This window comes from Littorina saxatilis, linkage group LG10, assembly GCF_037325665.1.
Source record: "Littorina saxatilis isolate snail1 linkage group LG10, US_GU_Lsax_2.0, whole genome shotgun sequence".
In the NCBI taxonomy this organism is placed as follows: domain Eukaryota; kingdom Metazoa; phylum Mollusca; class Gastropoda; order Littorinimorpha; family Littorinidae; genus Littorina; species Littorina saxatilis.
This window is the reverse complement of record NC_090254.1, coordinates 24,669,132-24,686,769: the sequence shown is the minus strand read 5'-3', so window position 1 is coordinate 24,686,769 and position 17,638 is coordinate 24,669,132. Positions and strand designations below refer to the sequence as shown.

Here is a 17,638-nt window from a genome sequence, read left to right as displayed (position 1 = left end):
ATCAGGGCGGTGCTGCTTTGACATAATTATAACGTGCGCCACACACAAGACAGAAGTCGCAGCACAGGCTTCATGTCTCACCCAGTCACATTATTCTGACACAGGACCAACCAGTCCTAGCACTAACCCCATAATGCCAGACGCCAGGCGGAGCAGCCACTAGATTGCCAATTTTAAAGTCTTAGGTATGACCCGGCCGAGGTTCGAACACACGACCTCCCGATCACGGGGCGGACGCCTTACCACTAGGCCAACCGTGCCGGTATGTATCAGCATTGTATGTCGAACATCATGATAGTCACGCAAATATTTCATCTCTCTGCATTGGGCATGAAATGTAAGCGTTTGCTTGAGTTCATGTCCCTATTATTTTTCCTTTCATTGTTGTATCATGTTCAAATTGAATAATATCTTGTTGAAGAAGAAGAAGAAGAAGAAGAAGAAGAAGAAGAAGAAGAAGAAGAAAATGATGATGATGATGATGATGATGATGATGATGATGATGATGATGATGATGATGTAACAATCAAGTTGCTGAAATCGCGTACTCTCTGCTTTCAAAGACACGTAAGTTGGTTTCGCAAGTAACAAAATTGTCCTCGAAAACGGTGGACGGAGGAGGACAAAAACAAGACGAAGAGGAAAAGGAAAAAGCCTTCAAGATGCTCAAATCGCGTACTTCCTGCTTTGGATTCCGCGTAAGATGTCGTTGGCTTGCTGTCGAGTGGAAATAAATGGTCTCCTCTGAATCCGTCGCAATCTTGCCACCAACCGCTGCGAAGAAGAATGGGAAAGGTTTTGCATTGAATATACCAAGAACTGTCTGCTTTCTCTCCTTTCGCATTGAATCCTTCAGACTTACGTCAAAACAGACATAGATATATAGACTAGCAGACAGACGCACAAAGACAGACAGACAAACAGACAGACAGACACACAGACAGGTAGACAGACTGGAAGGGGTAGGGTTGCACTGTATACCGAGCTAGCAGTGTTTTCTTCCTTTTTCCTCTCTGCAGACTTGGACGATCCCCAAAGTCCCCATCATCATTTTTCGGCCTATCTCTCTGTCTCTGTCTTACTATCGGCCGTTCACAGACTCTGTCCAGGCTCGGCAGAAGATTTCCGAAAGAGGGGGTCAACATAGATATAAATCACGTGCTACTCCTGAGTCTATGTGGGTCAGATCCCAGTGGAGCCATACAGATTGGATTAGTGGGACCTGAGACTCTGCGGCAGCTTCGCCCTTTGCTTCTTTTCATTGACAAGCAAATCACGGAATTTGTTTTCAGATTTTCTTCAGACAAAAAAAACGTGTGTTGTCTTCATATGTTATGCGCAGTGACAAGGACTCATACACACACGCAATCACACACGCATGCGCGCGCGCGCACACACACACACACACACATACGCGCACGCGCACACACACGCGCACACAAACACACACACACACACTCACACACACACAAACATTTATACACACGCAAGCACGCACGAACGCACACACACACACACACACACACACACACACACACACACACACACACACACACACACACACACACACACACACACACACTAAGCTTTGCAGCACCATATCCATCAACCTTGATAATATTAAGCGAAGGTATAATGAATTAGTTCTTCCACTGTGTCTGTTTGATGTGTGCTTTTTGAGCTGATCCCGTATTTGTTCGCGTCTGACGTTTTGTTTAGTTGTGCTTTATGTTGGTTTCCCTTCATCTTAGTTACTTTCGGCCAAGAAGTATTTCCCTGAATTACGACAGAAAACCCGTTTCGCACCAAGCCACTCCCGACTTGTCTCCCTTCTTGTGTCCATCAGAGGAGTTGTCTTTCTTCGATTGTGGGGATTTGCGAGAGTTGTCTTTGTTCCGACCTATGGTTTAGTCAGAGTTATCCCTCTTTGAAGTGGATGTGTCGTCAGAATTGCCTTTCTTTGCAGCAGTGGTTTTGTCAGAGTTGTCTTCCTTTTATTCAGATGTTTTGCCGCAGATGTTCTTCTTTGCTTGGTCAGCGTCCCCACCGTAGTTGCTGCTGTTGCCGCCGTTGTCGTTGTCGTCATCGTCGTTGTTGTTCTCCGGTCCGCCAGCGTCGCTGTAGGGCACTCGCACGACGATCAGCTGAGTGCTGCAGCGCGAGACGGTGGCGAGTCTGTCAGATCCCTCCACCTGCAAAGATAATACAAGTCAAATAAATCTAGTGCCAACGCTTCGTGAAGACGATTTCGCCCGACGAATTTCAGGTTTAAAGCCCAAATTAAGTATCTGGTGAGTGAAATAGACTTCGGGAAGACGATTTCACCCGATGAATTTCAGACCAAATTAAGTATCAGGTGTGTGGAAGAGACTTCGCGAAGACGACTTCGCCAAATGCATTTTAGGCTGAAAGACAAATTCAGTACCTGGTGTGTGAATGACTATACTGCTTCCCGTGTGCATTGCCGCCACTGAAGTACTATATAACCCTGTATAATTATGTTCAAACAGGACCGTAATCACTCATGCTGATCGGCAGTAAGTAGTAAACAAAACGTAATGAAGTTATGTGTGAGGTCGCATGTTTTTGTGTAAAACTACTTTGACGTTAGAGCTATATTTTATAACTCAAATCGGAGAGACAGACAATGCATAATCCCAAGATCTCCGATGCCCTCCCCCCAATCCACACACACACACACACACACACACACACACACACACACACACACACACACACACACACACACACATGCGCGCGCTAGACATTAAGACATGCGGTAAGAAAGCACACAATATTATCAGAAAAGAAATGCTCACTAAACACAATAACTTACTAAAAACTTATCACCAATATAATCAATTATCACACACCAGCTGTATACTGAGGCCTTCCTCAAGACTTCTGATCCTGCCGGGCAGCCACACAACCACCTTGCGCTCAAGGCCATACACGGCTTCACTGTATGCCACGGTGATCTGGTCAACTCTTGCCAAGGCCATGATGGGCAAGCCGCGGTTGTACCTCGCGATGTCCAGCCTCCTGTCCTCTTCCCCAAGAACACACACCGGCACACCCGCCGCCCGAAGCCCCTGAACTACCCCACTGGCAGGTGACGTCACGTTGCCTTCGTCATCTCTGATGTCATCGTGAAGTTCTATGTTTCTCGTCAAGACGAAGACGTCACTGTAGGCGAGAGGCGGAGGGCTGTTTGGACGGCCGGACCCTGAGACAGTAACAAGTGTAAGTCTTAAATGTTGTGCAGAATGCACCATAATAATGCAACATTTCAGCTACAAGTTGAGAAACGAATTGATTTGAGTGGTCTTTAAACAGTGTCGACATGCGCAATAAGACCAAGTAAAGGGCATGTGGAAGCAGTCTCCTGGAGACTGAAGGGATAACAATCATTGATATTAAAACATTACATCTCAAATCTACCACCTGTTGGCATACTGAAGATGGACGCAACTATAATGAGTCTTGAACGCGTAGCGTTTGATTGTATCTATATCAGGGCAAAGGCGTCGCTCACATTAAAGGACTATACAAACCTGCAGCACCAACGCCAAGACATGTATCATGTATCTATTTCACGGCAAAGTCATTGTTCACATTAAAGGACTATACAAACCTGCAGCGCAAAAGCCAAGACAAGTATCATGTATCTATTTCAGGGCAAAGTCATTGTTCACATTATATGACTATACTAACCTGCAGCACCAAAGCCAAGACGTGTATCATGTATCTATTTCAGGGCAAAGTTATTGTTCACATTGAAGGACTATACTAACCTGCAGCACCAAAGCCAAGACATGTATCATGTATCTATTTCAGGGCAAAGTCATTGTTCACATTGAAGGATTATACTAACCTGCAGCACCAAAGCCATGACTTGTATTATGTATCTATTTCAGGGCAAAGCCATGACTCACATGCATTGAAGGACTATACTAACCTGCAGCACCAACGCCAAGACGTTGCAGCTCAGCAGCCACTTTCATCCCGCATAGAAAGCAGTCCACCGGCCACTGACCTCTGTGTCCACCGCCAGCGTGACGCAACCGTACAACGCCGGGCCCGTCACCCGGGGTAGGGACTCCGCTGTTGCTGTAGCTACGAACCGAGCCCAAGGTCATGTCGATGCCTGGCTGCACCTCGCGCAGAATCTCTGGGGCGGAGCGGAGGGGAAAGGTCAAGGACTCTGCTTGAAGCTCGGGCGGTATCTCTGTGTGGAAGACGCGGGCCGCCCAGAAGTGGAGTTGAGGAATGGTGGAGGAGAGTCGTCTGAGTATTCGCTTGACGCGCTCGCCTGTCGTGCTGTGATAGAATGGAATGGGTCAGTATATTATATGTTATTTGTATTTTTGCCCAATATATGACATTTTGCACAGGTCAAGACAGTCAGTGTTCCTACAAGACCGCGCCAGCTACAAACGGATGAAAAATTACATGTTATGTTTATTATCGACCTTATGATGGCACTTGAGAGTTAAAACATAGTCAAACCTCATATTTTGGATCAACATACAGAAACACGTATAAAATAGCTAGGTCACCTGTTGTTGAAGTTGGCTTCATCCATCAGCACGTGCAGTTTGCCGTCCTGTGCAGCAGAGGTCAGGTCACTCACTGCCGTGTTCACGTCCTCCTCCACTCGCATCAGGTTGTACTGGTGCAGGTGCACCTTACCTGGCGTCCTGGACCTTGAGGGGTCAGATCCCAAGGTCATTTGAAGCTGATGGTGAATCACTATGGAGACAGTCACCACTGCCGGACAGATACTGATGACGTGAACGTCGTGACCTTGCAGTAGCCACTTCAGACCTTGCAGCACCAGCATCAGTGTTTTACCTGTGCCAACACCAAACAAAAACAGATCTACAGTCTACAATTAAGAGTATAGCGTCCTTGTCCGATTGAAACCTCATAAGTCGATTTTTTGCAAAATCTACTTTTTTACATTAAAATAAACTACGATTGTTTCTCTATTTTTGGGTTATTGTGGTGAAAGCCTGAGATCGCTGGAAGTCAGTTAAAAATGGGTACAAAAATACCTCGTATATCATTTTGGCAAAACCGCGAACCAAAATTACACGTAACTTGAGTTACGAGGTTTTTTTTCGTTCGCATTTTTTTCAGTTTTGGCCGATGAAAACCTCGTATGTCGACTTACAAGTTTTCTAACATCTAAACACGGCCGTTAGATACGAGGTTATGGTAACATGTCCATACGCTCTGAGTTTAGGTAAAATTAAATATTAGTGTCATTAATGAAGCTAAAAGTGCCCACATTACGTATTGTGTATTAAAATGACAAACTACGACATCAGTTATTGTTCAAATGGTTGTATTTTTCCTTTGCTGAGTACAAAAACATAACTGCAAAGAGAGATTCAGTAGTTAACGTATTCTGACATATCTCTTAATTATGTAACAGTTAAGTCCTGAACTTATGTTCTTATTTGTTAACTGAAGATGTACAAGTATGCATATGTCACGTACTGAAGTTGTGTTCTAGTGTCTGAATGCAGACCGTCATGTCTGGCAGTGGGTCCTTCCCACCTGAAAGCCAATTCTCTTCGCTTGAAGATCTTAAGTTGGTGTGCTGTGTGTTCCTGACTAAAAGTTCTATACCATGGGATTATGAAAAGGAACTTATCACAGGAGACATCACAAGGAGGCAGCACCCCATTATTACTGCAGGCAAGGAAATAAAGGTTTAGACAGCGAGGGACCTTAGTGAATCCTTGGCCGAACTGCCTTTTCCTTATCGTCAAAAGCAGTCACAAAAGATGTTTCTTGAAACTGTACTTGAATCAAAAACCAAACAAAGCGCTCTTTTGTTCCAGTGGTATTATGATGCAAATGAAAACAGCGATTGTCAAGACAGGTGCTCATCAGAGAAATGAAAGCTACGAACATTGCGATTCACCAACCCCAACAACTATGAATGCTACGTTTTCTGTGAATCCAAGTACGGAAACACGAAGCTTGCACATAACAGAAAATTGACAAGAGGGTTGCTAAAGAGAATGGTGATGTCCAAGTTTTCACCATGTATCTGCAGGTCGACTTGTTGGCCCCACGTGTCTAAGCAAACAAGAAATTCCTTCGAGGTAGGAAAAACACCCCCGTTGGTCAAAGGGAAATAACCTTTCTCACTGCCACCAACTGAGAAGGTTATTTCCCTTTGACCATTAATATGTCACTCTATAAGTCCTTGTAGAATCTTAATACACCAATAACTCCCTAACCGTGTGTTTGACTGGTCCCAATTTTTGCAAGGACCGTCTCAGGAATGTATAGAACCTGTTCACCAAGTTTGGTGACGATCGGTCCGTTCATTCTTGAGATCTATATGCGAATACAAACACACAAACACACAAACACACAAACACACAAACACATCGACCGAAACCTATACACACCCCTATACTGGGGGTGTAAAAAGCTATACACACCCCTATACCGGGGGTGTAAAAACCTATACACACCCCTATACCGGGGGTGTAATGACAAATACTTCAAGACCAAGATGTGCTGCTACTACTTCACATTATACAACTTGATTGACACAGAGGTTGCGTGCTACTTTTGGGATGAGTCATAAAGAGAAGTCAAAGCAACAGTTGACGAAACAACCGAGGCAATCATTATCTACAATGACGGATGTAGGTACCAGAACCGCAGTGTGATAATCTTGGGAAACGCCCATCTTTAGCAGTCAGTCAAGGAAAAGTCGTTTTCCAAAAGTTTCCCGAGAAAGGTCATACCTGGATGGAAGTGGACTCTGTACACCCAGCTATCAAACACAACTATAAGCAGATATTCTGGCCAGCCGAATACGTCGAAGTCATCACCTCTGCAAGAAAAAGGCAACCTTACAAAGTTGTCCAGGTGGATCACACATTCTTCAAAGACTGTCTTGATCTCAGATACTTCTGGAGATCCACAATTGGTGCCGATGTACCTGCTTGACGGTACATGTCGCTACAAGCTCTTCTTTTCTAAGGAGTGGCGGCCTTTTTCACAAAGAAGATCACATGCTGAGCCCGGTATCATCCCCCAGCTCTACATAGTGCGGCTGACCATCAAATACACAAAGTGACAGCACCTTCAGGATGTCAAGGAGGGTTTTCCAGTAGATGACTACCACTATTATGATGGTCTACCCCATGGTCGTTAAGCTCTGCATTCTCATGAGTGGTTATCCTGCATAGCTACTAGCTGTTCAAGGACATTTAGATGACAGTTGCACTCAAACTAAGATATTCATTGTTTTCAAGGAATACCCTGTTTTCTGTGCAGACAAAAAGGCTCTTATATTGACGTTTACGCTTCCATCCAAGCAAAGAATGTTATTTACTTATCAGCTTCAGGTTACACTTGTTTTTGTGTGTTAATTGAAAAGGTTACAAGGAGACAGTAAGGATCTTTTACACAAGAACGAGTATACATTGGTTTGTACAATCATAAAACAAATGACAATTGTGACAAAAGAACGATAGTGTGTTTACTGCATTCTTTAAACATTGTTTTTGTCTTTTGTTGTGCTTTGGCTATGTTACAAAACCTTGTAAGTCTTCAAGTTTGATCGGGTTTTAAAAAAGAAAAACTCGTATCTTGCAATTTTGTTGATTATCCTGCGTTTTAATTGTGAACAACACTATTTGATAACACACAGTACTGTGTGTATGTTTGTAGATCATGTGCAGAAAAAATGGGCTTATTTTGATGACAAGTTATTTTTTTAAGGACGTTTTTCTCGAAACACTAAAAATCGATTTACGAGGTTTCAATCGGACAAGGACGATAGAGTGAGGAAGTGAACACACACCGGCAACGACAACGACAGCACGAGAGAGTGAGAGGGGGGGGGGGGGGGAGGGGAAAAAGAGAGATAGTTAGAGACACAGAGTGAGAAAGAAAGAAAGAGAGTGAGAGAGAGAGATGTAGTTGGGTGGATTGGGGTGGGGAAGGAGGTTGAGCTGGAAGGTAGTGGTGGGGATGGAGGAAAATGATGTCTGTGGAGAGAGAAAGTATGTGTTTGTCTTTCTGCTTGGCTTTCTGTCTGTCCCTGCTTATGTGGGTACCACGTTAGCCCTGGAACCCGGGAGACAGTCTGTTTTACTTTTAGTATATGTATTCGTTTGTTCATTCATTCAATCGTTTTTACATTAAGTCAAGTTTTGACTAAATGTTTTAACATAGAGGGGGAATCGAGACGAGGGTCGTGGTGTATGTGTGTGTGTCTGTCTGTCTGTGCGTGTGTGTGTGTGTGTAGAGCGATTCAGACGAAACTACCTGACCGATCTTTATGAAATTTGACATGTGAGTTCCTGGGAATGATATCCCCGGACGTTTTTTTCTTTTTTTCGATAAATACTTTTGATGACGTCATATCCGACTTTTTGTACAAGTTGAGGCGGCACTGTCACACCCTCATGTTTCAATCAAATTGATTGAAATTTTTGTAAAGCAATCTTCAACGAAGGCCGGACTTCGGTATTGCATTTCAGCTTGGTGGCTTAAGAATTAATTATTGACTTTGGTCATTAAACATCTGAAAATTGTAATATTTTTTTTATTTACGTTCATCTTATTCTACATCATTTCCTGATTCCAAAAACATATAAATATGTTATATTTGGATTAAAAACAAGCTCTGACAATTAAAAATATAAAATTATGATCAAAATTAAATTTCCGAAATCGATTTAAAAACAATTTCATCTCATTCCTTGTCGGTTCCTGATTCCAAAAAAACATATAGATAGGGTATATTTGGATTAAAAACACGCTCAGAAAGTTAAAACGAAGAGAGGTACAGAAAAGCGTGCTATGCAGCACAGCGAAACCACTACCGCGCTGAACAGGCTCGTCAGTTTCACTCCGTTTTGCACAAGCGGTGGACTACGGCCTTTTTGAAAAAAATGCAGTGCGTTCAGTGTCATTCTGTGAGTTCCACAGCTTGACTAAATGTAGTAATTTCGCCTTACGCGACTTGTTTTTATTCATTCCGACACGTTTTCACACACTAGTGTTACCGGTTCCAGGGGGTCCTGCGACACAGACACGTAGCGGCGACCTGTGCAAGAGGTCCAGTTGCTGTAAGGTCAGAACCAGCAAGGACAGCCTCCGCCCCAGCTCGGACACCGCATCGCCCACAGTCCGCACCTCCACACGCGGAGGGACGTTGCAATGGATTGACACTGAGGTAGCCGGCCCAATAAACCTGTGTGCACAAATTGTATTTGTATAGCGTGTGGTGACAACAAAACCCCGTGCGAAGAAACTATTACAAACAAATACCGAAACAGAGGCCCCCCAGATAATGAATTGCGGGGTCAATGGTCATATAAGTAAATTAAACACACACACACACACACACACACACACACACACACACACACACAAACACACACACACACATACACACACACACACACACACACACACACACACATACACACACTCAAAACAACGAGTGCACAATGTCATGGGAGTTGCAGCCCACAAGCGCAGACGAACACAAAAATACTTATTGTAGGCAGACAGACAGAGGGACGGGCAACCAAAAAAGACACAAGCACAGCGAAAGGCGAAAAACAAAGCCTTGCGTCAGTCTGGACGACCTGCGGTACACTGCCAGTTTCATCGCAGAAAGTGGCATGTCAAATGCCGAATGATAGGATAAAAAATCAACCAAACTATTAGTCAATCCATTCACCTATGGCATCCATCCAACCATCCATCCATTTATCATTCTTACCGTGAAACGATGTCCAGATAGAGCTGATCAGTAAGCTGAGGGTCTACAGTGCAAGTTACTCTTCTTTGCCACCATGCGGTCAGCTGCGTCATGACAGTGGGTGTCACGTGCCAGTAGGTCATTGGGTCAGACAGTTGGTCCGCGCAACAGCACAGCTGTACAGCCTCTCCTACGTTTGCTGCTCCAAGGCTGCTGCGTACCGTCTGTGGGTAGAGATCGATGATAATTATGTTTAGATTGCAGTCTTGAATAAAGTTACTGAACTTCTCACTTCCAGGTGCACAGAGCCCCTTGGGATTTCAGTCATGCCTCAGGCATTTATCTATTTGGAAAAAAAAACAATTCACGTTTGATTGACCTTCTTGCAAAGAGTCGAAAACTACATTTCTTTTTAATGTGTAGCATTGTCTAGGAGTGACAGCGTAAAACTCATTGAGCCTTACATCAGGTCCCGCACGTGAACTAATTACGTTAAACGTCTACATGGCAATGTATTAGTCTCGACGAGAGAGAGGATTCTTTCTCTCTTGTGTATTCTACGTCCAGACATAGCGATAGAATACGGAAGACAATTATCAAAAATGGTATTTGGTCCCATTTTGGCATGCCGCACACAGCCTTTAGCCCCAGAACGTGATCACGGGAAATGGTGATTACATTTTGGCGGGAGATGCCGACTGACAAACCGTATACAGTTTCGTTTGGCTGGCAACACTAAAGGTGTGTGTGGGGGGGGGGGGGGTGTTGGCGTGTGTGCGTGCGTGCGTCCATGCGTCCGTCCGTGCGTGCGTGCGTGCGTGCGTGTTTTATGTTATGTGTAGATTTATGCTTGCGCTTACATCCATACGTACAAGTATGCGTTACTTCCAACTATTTCATACCTTCTCCAACTGGGCATTTGCAGTCAGAACTCGTAGCAGCTGAGCACTACTGACGTAGGGCAGGAACAGCGTTTTCTTCACCGTCAGACCTGGGTTGACGTCACTCACAAGGTGCCTGACCACTGTCTCCGACTTGTCCAGCTGTCTGACCGCCTGCTCCACCTTTCGAGCAATGTTTAACGTTCTTAAAGAGATCAAGATTGTTAACAAGATTTGAAGTACAACAAGTGAAAGTCAGGACGTTTTGGAACCTTCTGTTTACCGTGACAAAGACCTGATTGCAAATGTGACCCTCCACCACGGAATGTGTCGCATGTCACCTTTGCATGATTTTCATATTTGTACATTTTCCTAAAGAGTTTTTTATGCTCTGTATATCCAGTGGTGAAAACCGTTTTTAGAAAAGAGCAAAAACTGTTTGATTTATAAGCCTGTGACTAAGGTGACCCACACACTGTTACCAGACACTCCCCGGACTTATACCAAGCCCAGCGCAGAACCGCGCGAGGTGACATGCGACTCATTTCGTGGTGGAGGGTCACAAATAGTTGTAAGCATGGAGGTTACCATGTGAATTGGATAAGGAAACAGACTTCCATCATCGGTCCCGAACAGCATTAACCGCTGAAGAGACGATGCACAATAACCAACCAACCAACCAACCAACCAACCAACCAACCTTTCGAGCTATGTTCGCCTCCAGCTGGGCTGGACTCGGGCTGAAGTTCGCCTGCCGCATTCCCACAGACTTCAGCTCGCCAATCAGGATCCCGTGATGACGATGAATCACCATGACGTCAAAATCACCCTGGCGATAGCTCGGCGGTAGGCTGATGGGTGTCGGGAGGCTCGCAGCTGCGGGAGCGTAGGAAGGCTTGCTGAGGTAATCGGAGAAGTTGAGCTGCGACAGAATCAGCATGGGTTTTGAGCGACCTTCTCCCAGGGCGTGTAAGTTGCTCAGCACGTGCCGCTGAGCGGAGTCGTCCCGCACGTCTGCCTCTTGCACGCGCACAGGTAAGGCTTGAGGCTGGGCCTCCTTGGACCACATAGAGTATTGTCCTGGCCCCGCCTGCTGTTGCCCGGGTGGTGGAACATTGTGGACCGGGGCGGCGCTTGATGGCGGCTGTACAACAAGCACGGGCTGACCTGTGATATGATGATAAATTCGTGTATTTAACGTCACTCTGAAAAAAAAAAAACATTGACGACATCTGTCTTAGGTTTAAAACACACACAGGCACGCATGCTAACTTTCCCTTTATGTACACTGCCGTGTAAAGGCAGAAGGAAGTAAGTCCATGAAACATAGTTTTGAGAAAATTGACTTTTTCTGTTTGTATCTATGTATTGGAATGCAAAGCTGTAAATGATATTTTTTTTGCACAGGCACACACAGGCACGCATGCACACTTTCCCTTTAAGTACAGTATGTTACCACCCTCCCTATCCATCGCACACTCTCGCTCATCTACTAAACGGTGGAAATAAGAGATACTTGGATTAGAAAGGATATTCTTAAAATGGTCTGACCTGTGCCGGGTATGATGTCTCTGGCGTAGGGTACCCGGTTAAAGTGTACGGGTGGCACGCAGATAGTGCTGGAGAGTGCTTCTGGATACAGCGCCGTGACGACGTTTTGCCACATTTTCACCTTAGCTTGGTTACAGCTTGTAATGTCGGGATTATCCACGCATCATTTTCAGCTGGATATCTGAGGAAAAACAGTGTAGACCTAAAAAAAAAAAAAGCATGTTAAACAATGAACACCTGGATACATTGCTTTTGTTTTCCTACCAGAAAGAGTTACAGATAAGTGCAGGATAGTCTTTGCAGACTTGATAAGAATAATCTAAAAAAATAAATAAATGAATTTATATTTTTAGTGGGGGGAGGGAGGGGGGTAGTCGAATACAACGAGGGTGAAATAAGCTTTTTTACACCCCCGGTCGGTATAGGGGTGTGTATAGGATTCGGTCGATGTGTTTGTTTGTTTGTTTGTTTGTGTGTGTGTTTGTGTTCGCATATAGATCTCAAGAATGAACGGACCGATCGTCACCAAACTTGGTGAACAGGTTCTATACATTCCTGAGACGGTCCTTACAAAAATTGGGACCAGTCAAACACACGGTTAGGGAGTTATTGGTGGATTAAGATTCTACAAGGACTTATAGAGGGACATATTAATGGTCAAAGGGAAATAACCTTCTCAGTTGGTGGCAGTGAGAATGGTCAGGACGGGGGTGTTTTTCCTACCTCGGAGGAATTTCTTGTTTGTGTGGCAAATTCGACTGAGGAGGGGGGAGGGGGGCTAACTCACGCCATTTTAGTCAAATGTATTGTTGTAATAAAAAAAAAAAACCGCACATTAGCATCTGCCTTTTGTCTGCTTTGTTCCTGTAAAATATAAAAATGTATTGTTCTCATACAAAAACCTACACAAAAGCAATCCGCTTTTTCCCTGACGAGTGATATAATATACTATACATATATATATGTTAAAGAATCCATAGAGTTTACATGGTAGGTATAAAGTATTGCATCGTATAATGTATCATTTAATGTATTACAAGGCTAGTTTGACGTAAAGTAATACATTAAGTGTCACTGAGTTTATTGTACCAGTCGTTTTTGATATAATAATGATAGGAGGGATTTAATTAATTTATTTACTTATTATTTGTACTACGAATGCTATTCATTTATCAAAATGTATTCATCTTTATGTTTGTTTGCTTGTGTATTTCTTGACAAAATGATTTATTTTGTGCGACAGAAAAATACTTTTCTTCAGGCCAAAAAAAATAACAGGTGTGGTTACGGTAACATAGCCAAAAAAATAGGGTAGGAAGGTAGGCAATCACTTTTTTTTTGTTTTTACTTTTTTTTCTAATGTGTACAAATTAAACCTACTTGACAGGGAAATAAGTGTGCGACTCGGGCGCTTTCGCTTTCATTGCGTTTTCTGCACTCGTTTACTTGTTTTTTTTGGGTATTTTTTTGACAAATGTAATAAAAAGTTATAGGGTCGGCCCCAAAAATAGGGTAGGTCGGGTTACCGTAACCACACCTATTTTTTTGTTTTTTGGCCTTATTCAGTAGATCTAGCTACTAACCGGTACTACTTGTCTCCAAAAACACCCGAAAACCTCATCAGAAATAAGAAAATTCGTCCTTAGATCGTGTTTTGTTCATAATTGTTTGCAATCATCACTTAAATTTGCAACTTTCACAGTTCATGGCTTTATTTTCGTGTTTGTGCGAGGATTTACGAAGGAGCGGAAGCACTAATCACATGACGTCATCAATACTTGTGCTTTCGAATAACAAGAGTTACCTCCCTTGCATTGAAATTGTTGCATCGATTTCGTCGATAATCCGGCTCTCAACACAAATATAAGGGTGCATGTAGCATGAATCAGGCCTAAGTTTTCACAGGCATGTCCAATACTTCACTTTGAAGATAGATTTAGTTAGTCTAGATGGGGTTTTCGGAGGTTTTCGGAGACAAGTAGTACCCCTACTACTGAACAGCTACATGATCTATGGAGGTCTCCCTATTGACGTCATCACTTCGTGCGCACCGGGGCTTGGAGGGCAAGAAGCCACCGCGCCGCTTAGCGAAAACATGGAAGCGTGGTGCCGATCGCGAAGTTTCGCTGCGGCGATTCCGTATTTGCGTCGACGATTTGGCTAAATTTCATTCAAGATGGTGAATACTTGTTGCATAATCGGTTGCACAAGCCGAAGCAACAAGGAAAATGCTCTTGCATTTTTCAGAATTCCGAAAGTCGACGCTGGAGGAAGACACCGAGATTTACTGGAGAAAAGAAGGAGAGCGTGGCTGAAAAAAATCAACAGGAAAAACATAAACATAACTTCTGTGGATGCCAAACCAGAAAAACAGTATTAATTTTACTTATGTATCTATATGATTTGTGCTGGCAGGAATGTGTGTAGTTACTTTTTTTGTTTTTGCTTTCTGACTCAGTGAAGTGTGTATTATTGAAAACATTTTCAAGGGCTCAACACTGTTCCTTATTTGATCTTGAGATATGATGCTTAGTATGTGGGTGCATGTACAGTTCTTTTCTTTTTACACTTTAACAGTATTGATGTGTGAACAGTTATTGTTCATTGATTCAAAGGAAGGCTGGACAGTTTCAAAGGAAGGCTGGACAATTTCTGGGCAGTTCTTTTCTTTTTACACTTTGACAGTATTGATGTGTGAACAGTTATTGTTCATTGATTCAAAGGAAGGAAAACAGTTTCAAAGGAAGGCTGGACAATTTCTGGGCAGACAGACCAGAGAAATTCTCGCCAACGTGCTACCAATAACCGCCCGCGCATGCCACCAACAAAAGTGTTATTGGAGTACTATTCGACAGGATCGATGAACAGGCCTAAGGCCTTAAACATCGCAAGTTCAAGTTCAAGTTCAAGTTCAAGATTCCAAACCTCAACAGCAGTATTAATTTTGCTAATGATTGAAACACCGATTCACTCGCTTTTTGACTGAAATGTGCAGTTTGAAACAAGATTCAACACTGCTTATGTTAATGCCATAGCTTTTTGACTCAAGTGTGTGCCTTAATCAATGCTGGTTAGCATGTCTGTATAGTTTATTGACAAGTGTGTGATTTAAAACAGAAACAAAACTGTTTATGTGGATGCCAAACCTGAAACACAGTATTGATTTGACTTGTGTACAGTATCTGTATGACTTGTGCTGGCTGGCATGAGTGTAGTTCCTTTTTTTGCTTCCTGGCTCAAGTGTGTATAATTCAAAGCATTTTCAAGACTCAACACTATTCCTTATTTGATTTTGAGATCTGATGCCAAGTGTGTGTGTGTACAGTTCTTTTCTTTTTTTTCTCACTTTTTTGTCAGTTTTTATATGTAAACAGTTACCGTTCATTGATTGGAAACACTAATTCACTCATTGTCAGACATGTGATTTTTGACTGAAGTGTGCAATTTGAAACAGATTCAACACTGCATATGTTGATGCCATAGCTTTTTGACTGAAGTGTGCAATTTGAAACAGATTCAACACTGCTTATGTTGATGCCATAGCTTTTTGACTCCAAGTGTGTGCCTTAATCAGTGCTGGTTAGCATGTCTGTACAGTTTATGCTTTTTTTTTATTGAAGAATGTGATTTTAGTAAGAACTAATAAATACATTGTTGTTGCAGTAACGTTTTTGTTCTTAAGACTTTTTTTTTTAAAGCTTGCGTGTGTCTTATCTGAGACATTTCTTAATTGTGAAGAATCTGGTGAGTGATTGTCAGAATGAGTGTGTATCTGTGTAATGGCTCCTTTGTTTAGTCAACAAAGTTAATATGTTGAGCCCAGCTGTCCTAAACGGAAAAATATGTGTCTGGTTTGTCTCAAAACAGTAACGTTTCACAAAATTGAACAAAACTGTTGAAAACACACCTACTGGAGCTAACAAAGGCAGAGATTAGGTACAAATCAAAAGTAATGTGTTAAATATCACACTCACACCAGCTTCACATTCACAGAGTGACAGATTGGTAAAAATTAAAATACATATAATGTGTTCAACGCTTTATTTAACTGAACTGTCATTGTCAACATATATATAAAAATTAAAAACAAAAAACACGTAACACTGAATTCAGGGAAATTTTTAGTTACTGTCTTCAGCAGCACTAAAGTAAAACGAAATAGAAAAAATAAAAAAGAAGAACAAAAAACACACACACATTACACATTTACAGGTTCACAATAAATGTTCTAAGGTAATATCAAAGTAAGCACTAAAGCAGACACCAGACTTGATCCCAAAAAGGAAAAAAGAATCGCTTCTCCAAACATAAACATACAAAGTTAGAAATACCATTTCTCGAATAACAATGAAATGAAAACTCACACACACTGAAGCAGAAATAATAGGTAATCTAAAACTAAAGAGCTTCACACATAAACATACAAAGTTAGAAATAGAACTACAAGTTCTTGAATAATAACAAAATGAAAACTCATGCACACACACTGAAGCAGAAATTATATGTCCTAATCTGAAACTAAAGAGCTTCGGTCAATTTCTCCAAGTATCGCACTTTAGCAACGTCACTCAATGATGTAATGTACTTCTCTTTTGGCTGGTCGACCGCTTTTGTTCCTGATTTTGACATTATTCAATTAAAACACTCCCGAATCATCGAGCGGCGCACTGACGCTACTAGCCGTTCCGCTTCTTGCCCTCCAACCCATTTCTGCGTATCACGTGACACCGCTCCGAAGTACGCAAAAGGGAGACCTCCATAGAATCGGGATTTCGTCGTCGACGTAATGAATCGCTGATTCTTAGAACAGAAAGGGGAATTCCCGATATTACCCCCCCCCCCCCCCCTCCTCTCTCTCTCTCTCTCTCTCTCTCTCTCTCTCAGTCTCTCTCTCTCTCTTCTGCCGGCTTACCTTTGTATCTCTCCTCATGTATGCTTTATCACAATATAGAGTGAACAACACTGTGAAGTCAACCGAGAAACACTGAAACCCGCAGCGAAAAAGCAGGGCGTGTCCCTAACGTTTGCCTATTTTAAGCCTAGCTACTCACTTTGCACCTGTATGCCGGGATTCAAATTCGTATGGAGCAATAATGTATGAACATCACGAATCATATCAACAAGGCAAAAAGGCAGTTATAAGCAAACACTTACCTGGTCGAAAATGTCGAACAAAGACCAGGCTTGCCATTGCCGTCCCAGGTTTGTGACAAGGCAGTAGTAACACGACTGACTGCGCGCGTGTGGCTGACTTCAGTCGATCAAAACATACTGGCAAGGGACGTTACTATTGCGTTTCAATAGTTAGTCTCAGGTTGTGTCCCTTATACCACAAGACCGAGACTGGCGAGAGAAATACGTGAAAGGCAGACACATACATGGACAGATATATGGAAGCCTTAACCTGAATTATTATGGGTTTTTTTAATCGTCAGTAGGTAAAAGCCCAAAT

At 42.8% G+C, this 17,638-nt stretch overlaps 1 protein-coding gene across 2 annotated transcripts in view; it reads right to left on the bottom strand.

The window, feature by feature from the left end:
* LOC138978477 (uncharacterized) overlaps positions 1-17,568 on the bottom strand; it is an 18,540-nt gene extending 972 nt beyond the window's left edge. The window contains exons 1-10 of one of the 2 annotated variants that reach the window (XM_070351219.1): positions 17,341-17,568; positions 12,187-12,367; positions 11,336-11,802; positions 10,657-10,818; positions 9,776-9,978; positions 9,051-9,238; positions 4,560-4,854; positions 3,959-4,320; positions 2,874-3,226; positions 1-2,192 (exon numbers count right to left, since the gene is read on the bottom strand). The exon at positions 1-2,192 is cut by the window's left edge and continues 972 nt beyond it. In XM_070351219.1, the coding sequence (XP_070207320.1) occupies positions 1,995-2,192; positions 2,874-3,226; positions 3,959-4,320; positions 4,560-4,854; positions 9,051-9,238; positions 9,776-9,978; positions 10,657-10,818; positions 11,336-11,802; positions 12,187-12,301 (2,343 nt within the window). In that variant the 5' untranslated portion in view covers positions 12,302-12,367; positions 17,341-17,568 and the 3' untranslated portion in view covers positions 1-1,994. Of the gene's footprint in view, positions 2,193-2,873; positions 3,227-3,958; positions 4,321-4,559; positions 4,855-9,050; positions 9,239-9,775; positions 9,979-10,656; positions 10,819-11,335; positions 11,803-12,186; positions 12,389-17,340 lie in introns of both variants that reach the window. The other variant, XM_070351218.1, reaches the window with a different exon arrangement.
* Between the last annotated feature and the right edge of the window lie 70 nt (positions 17,569-17,638).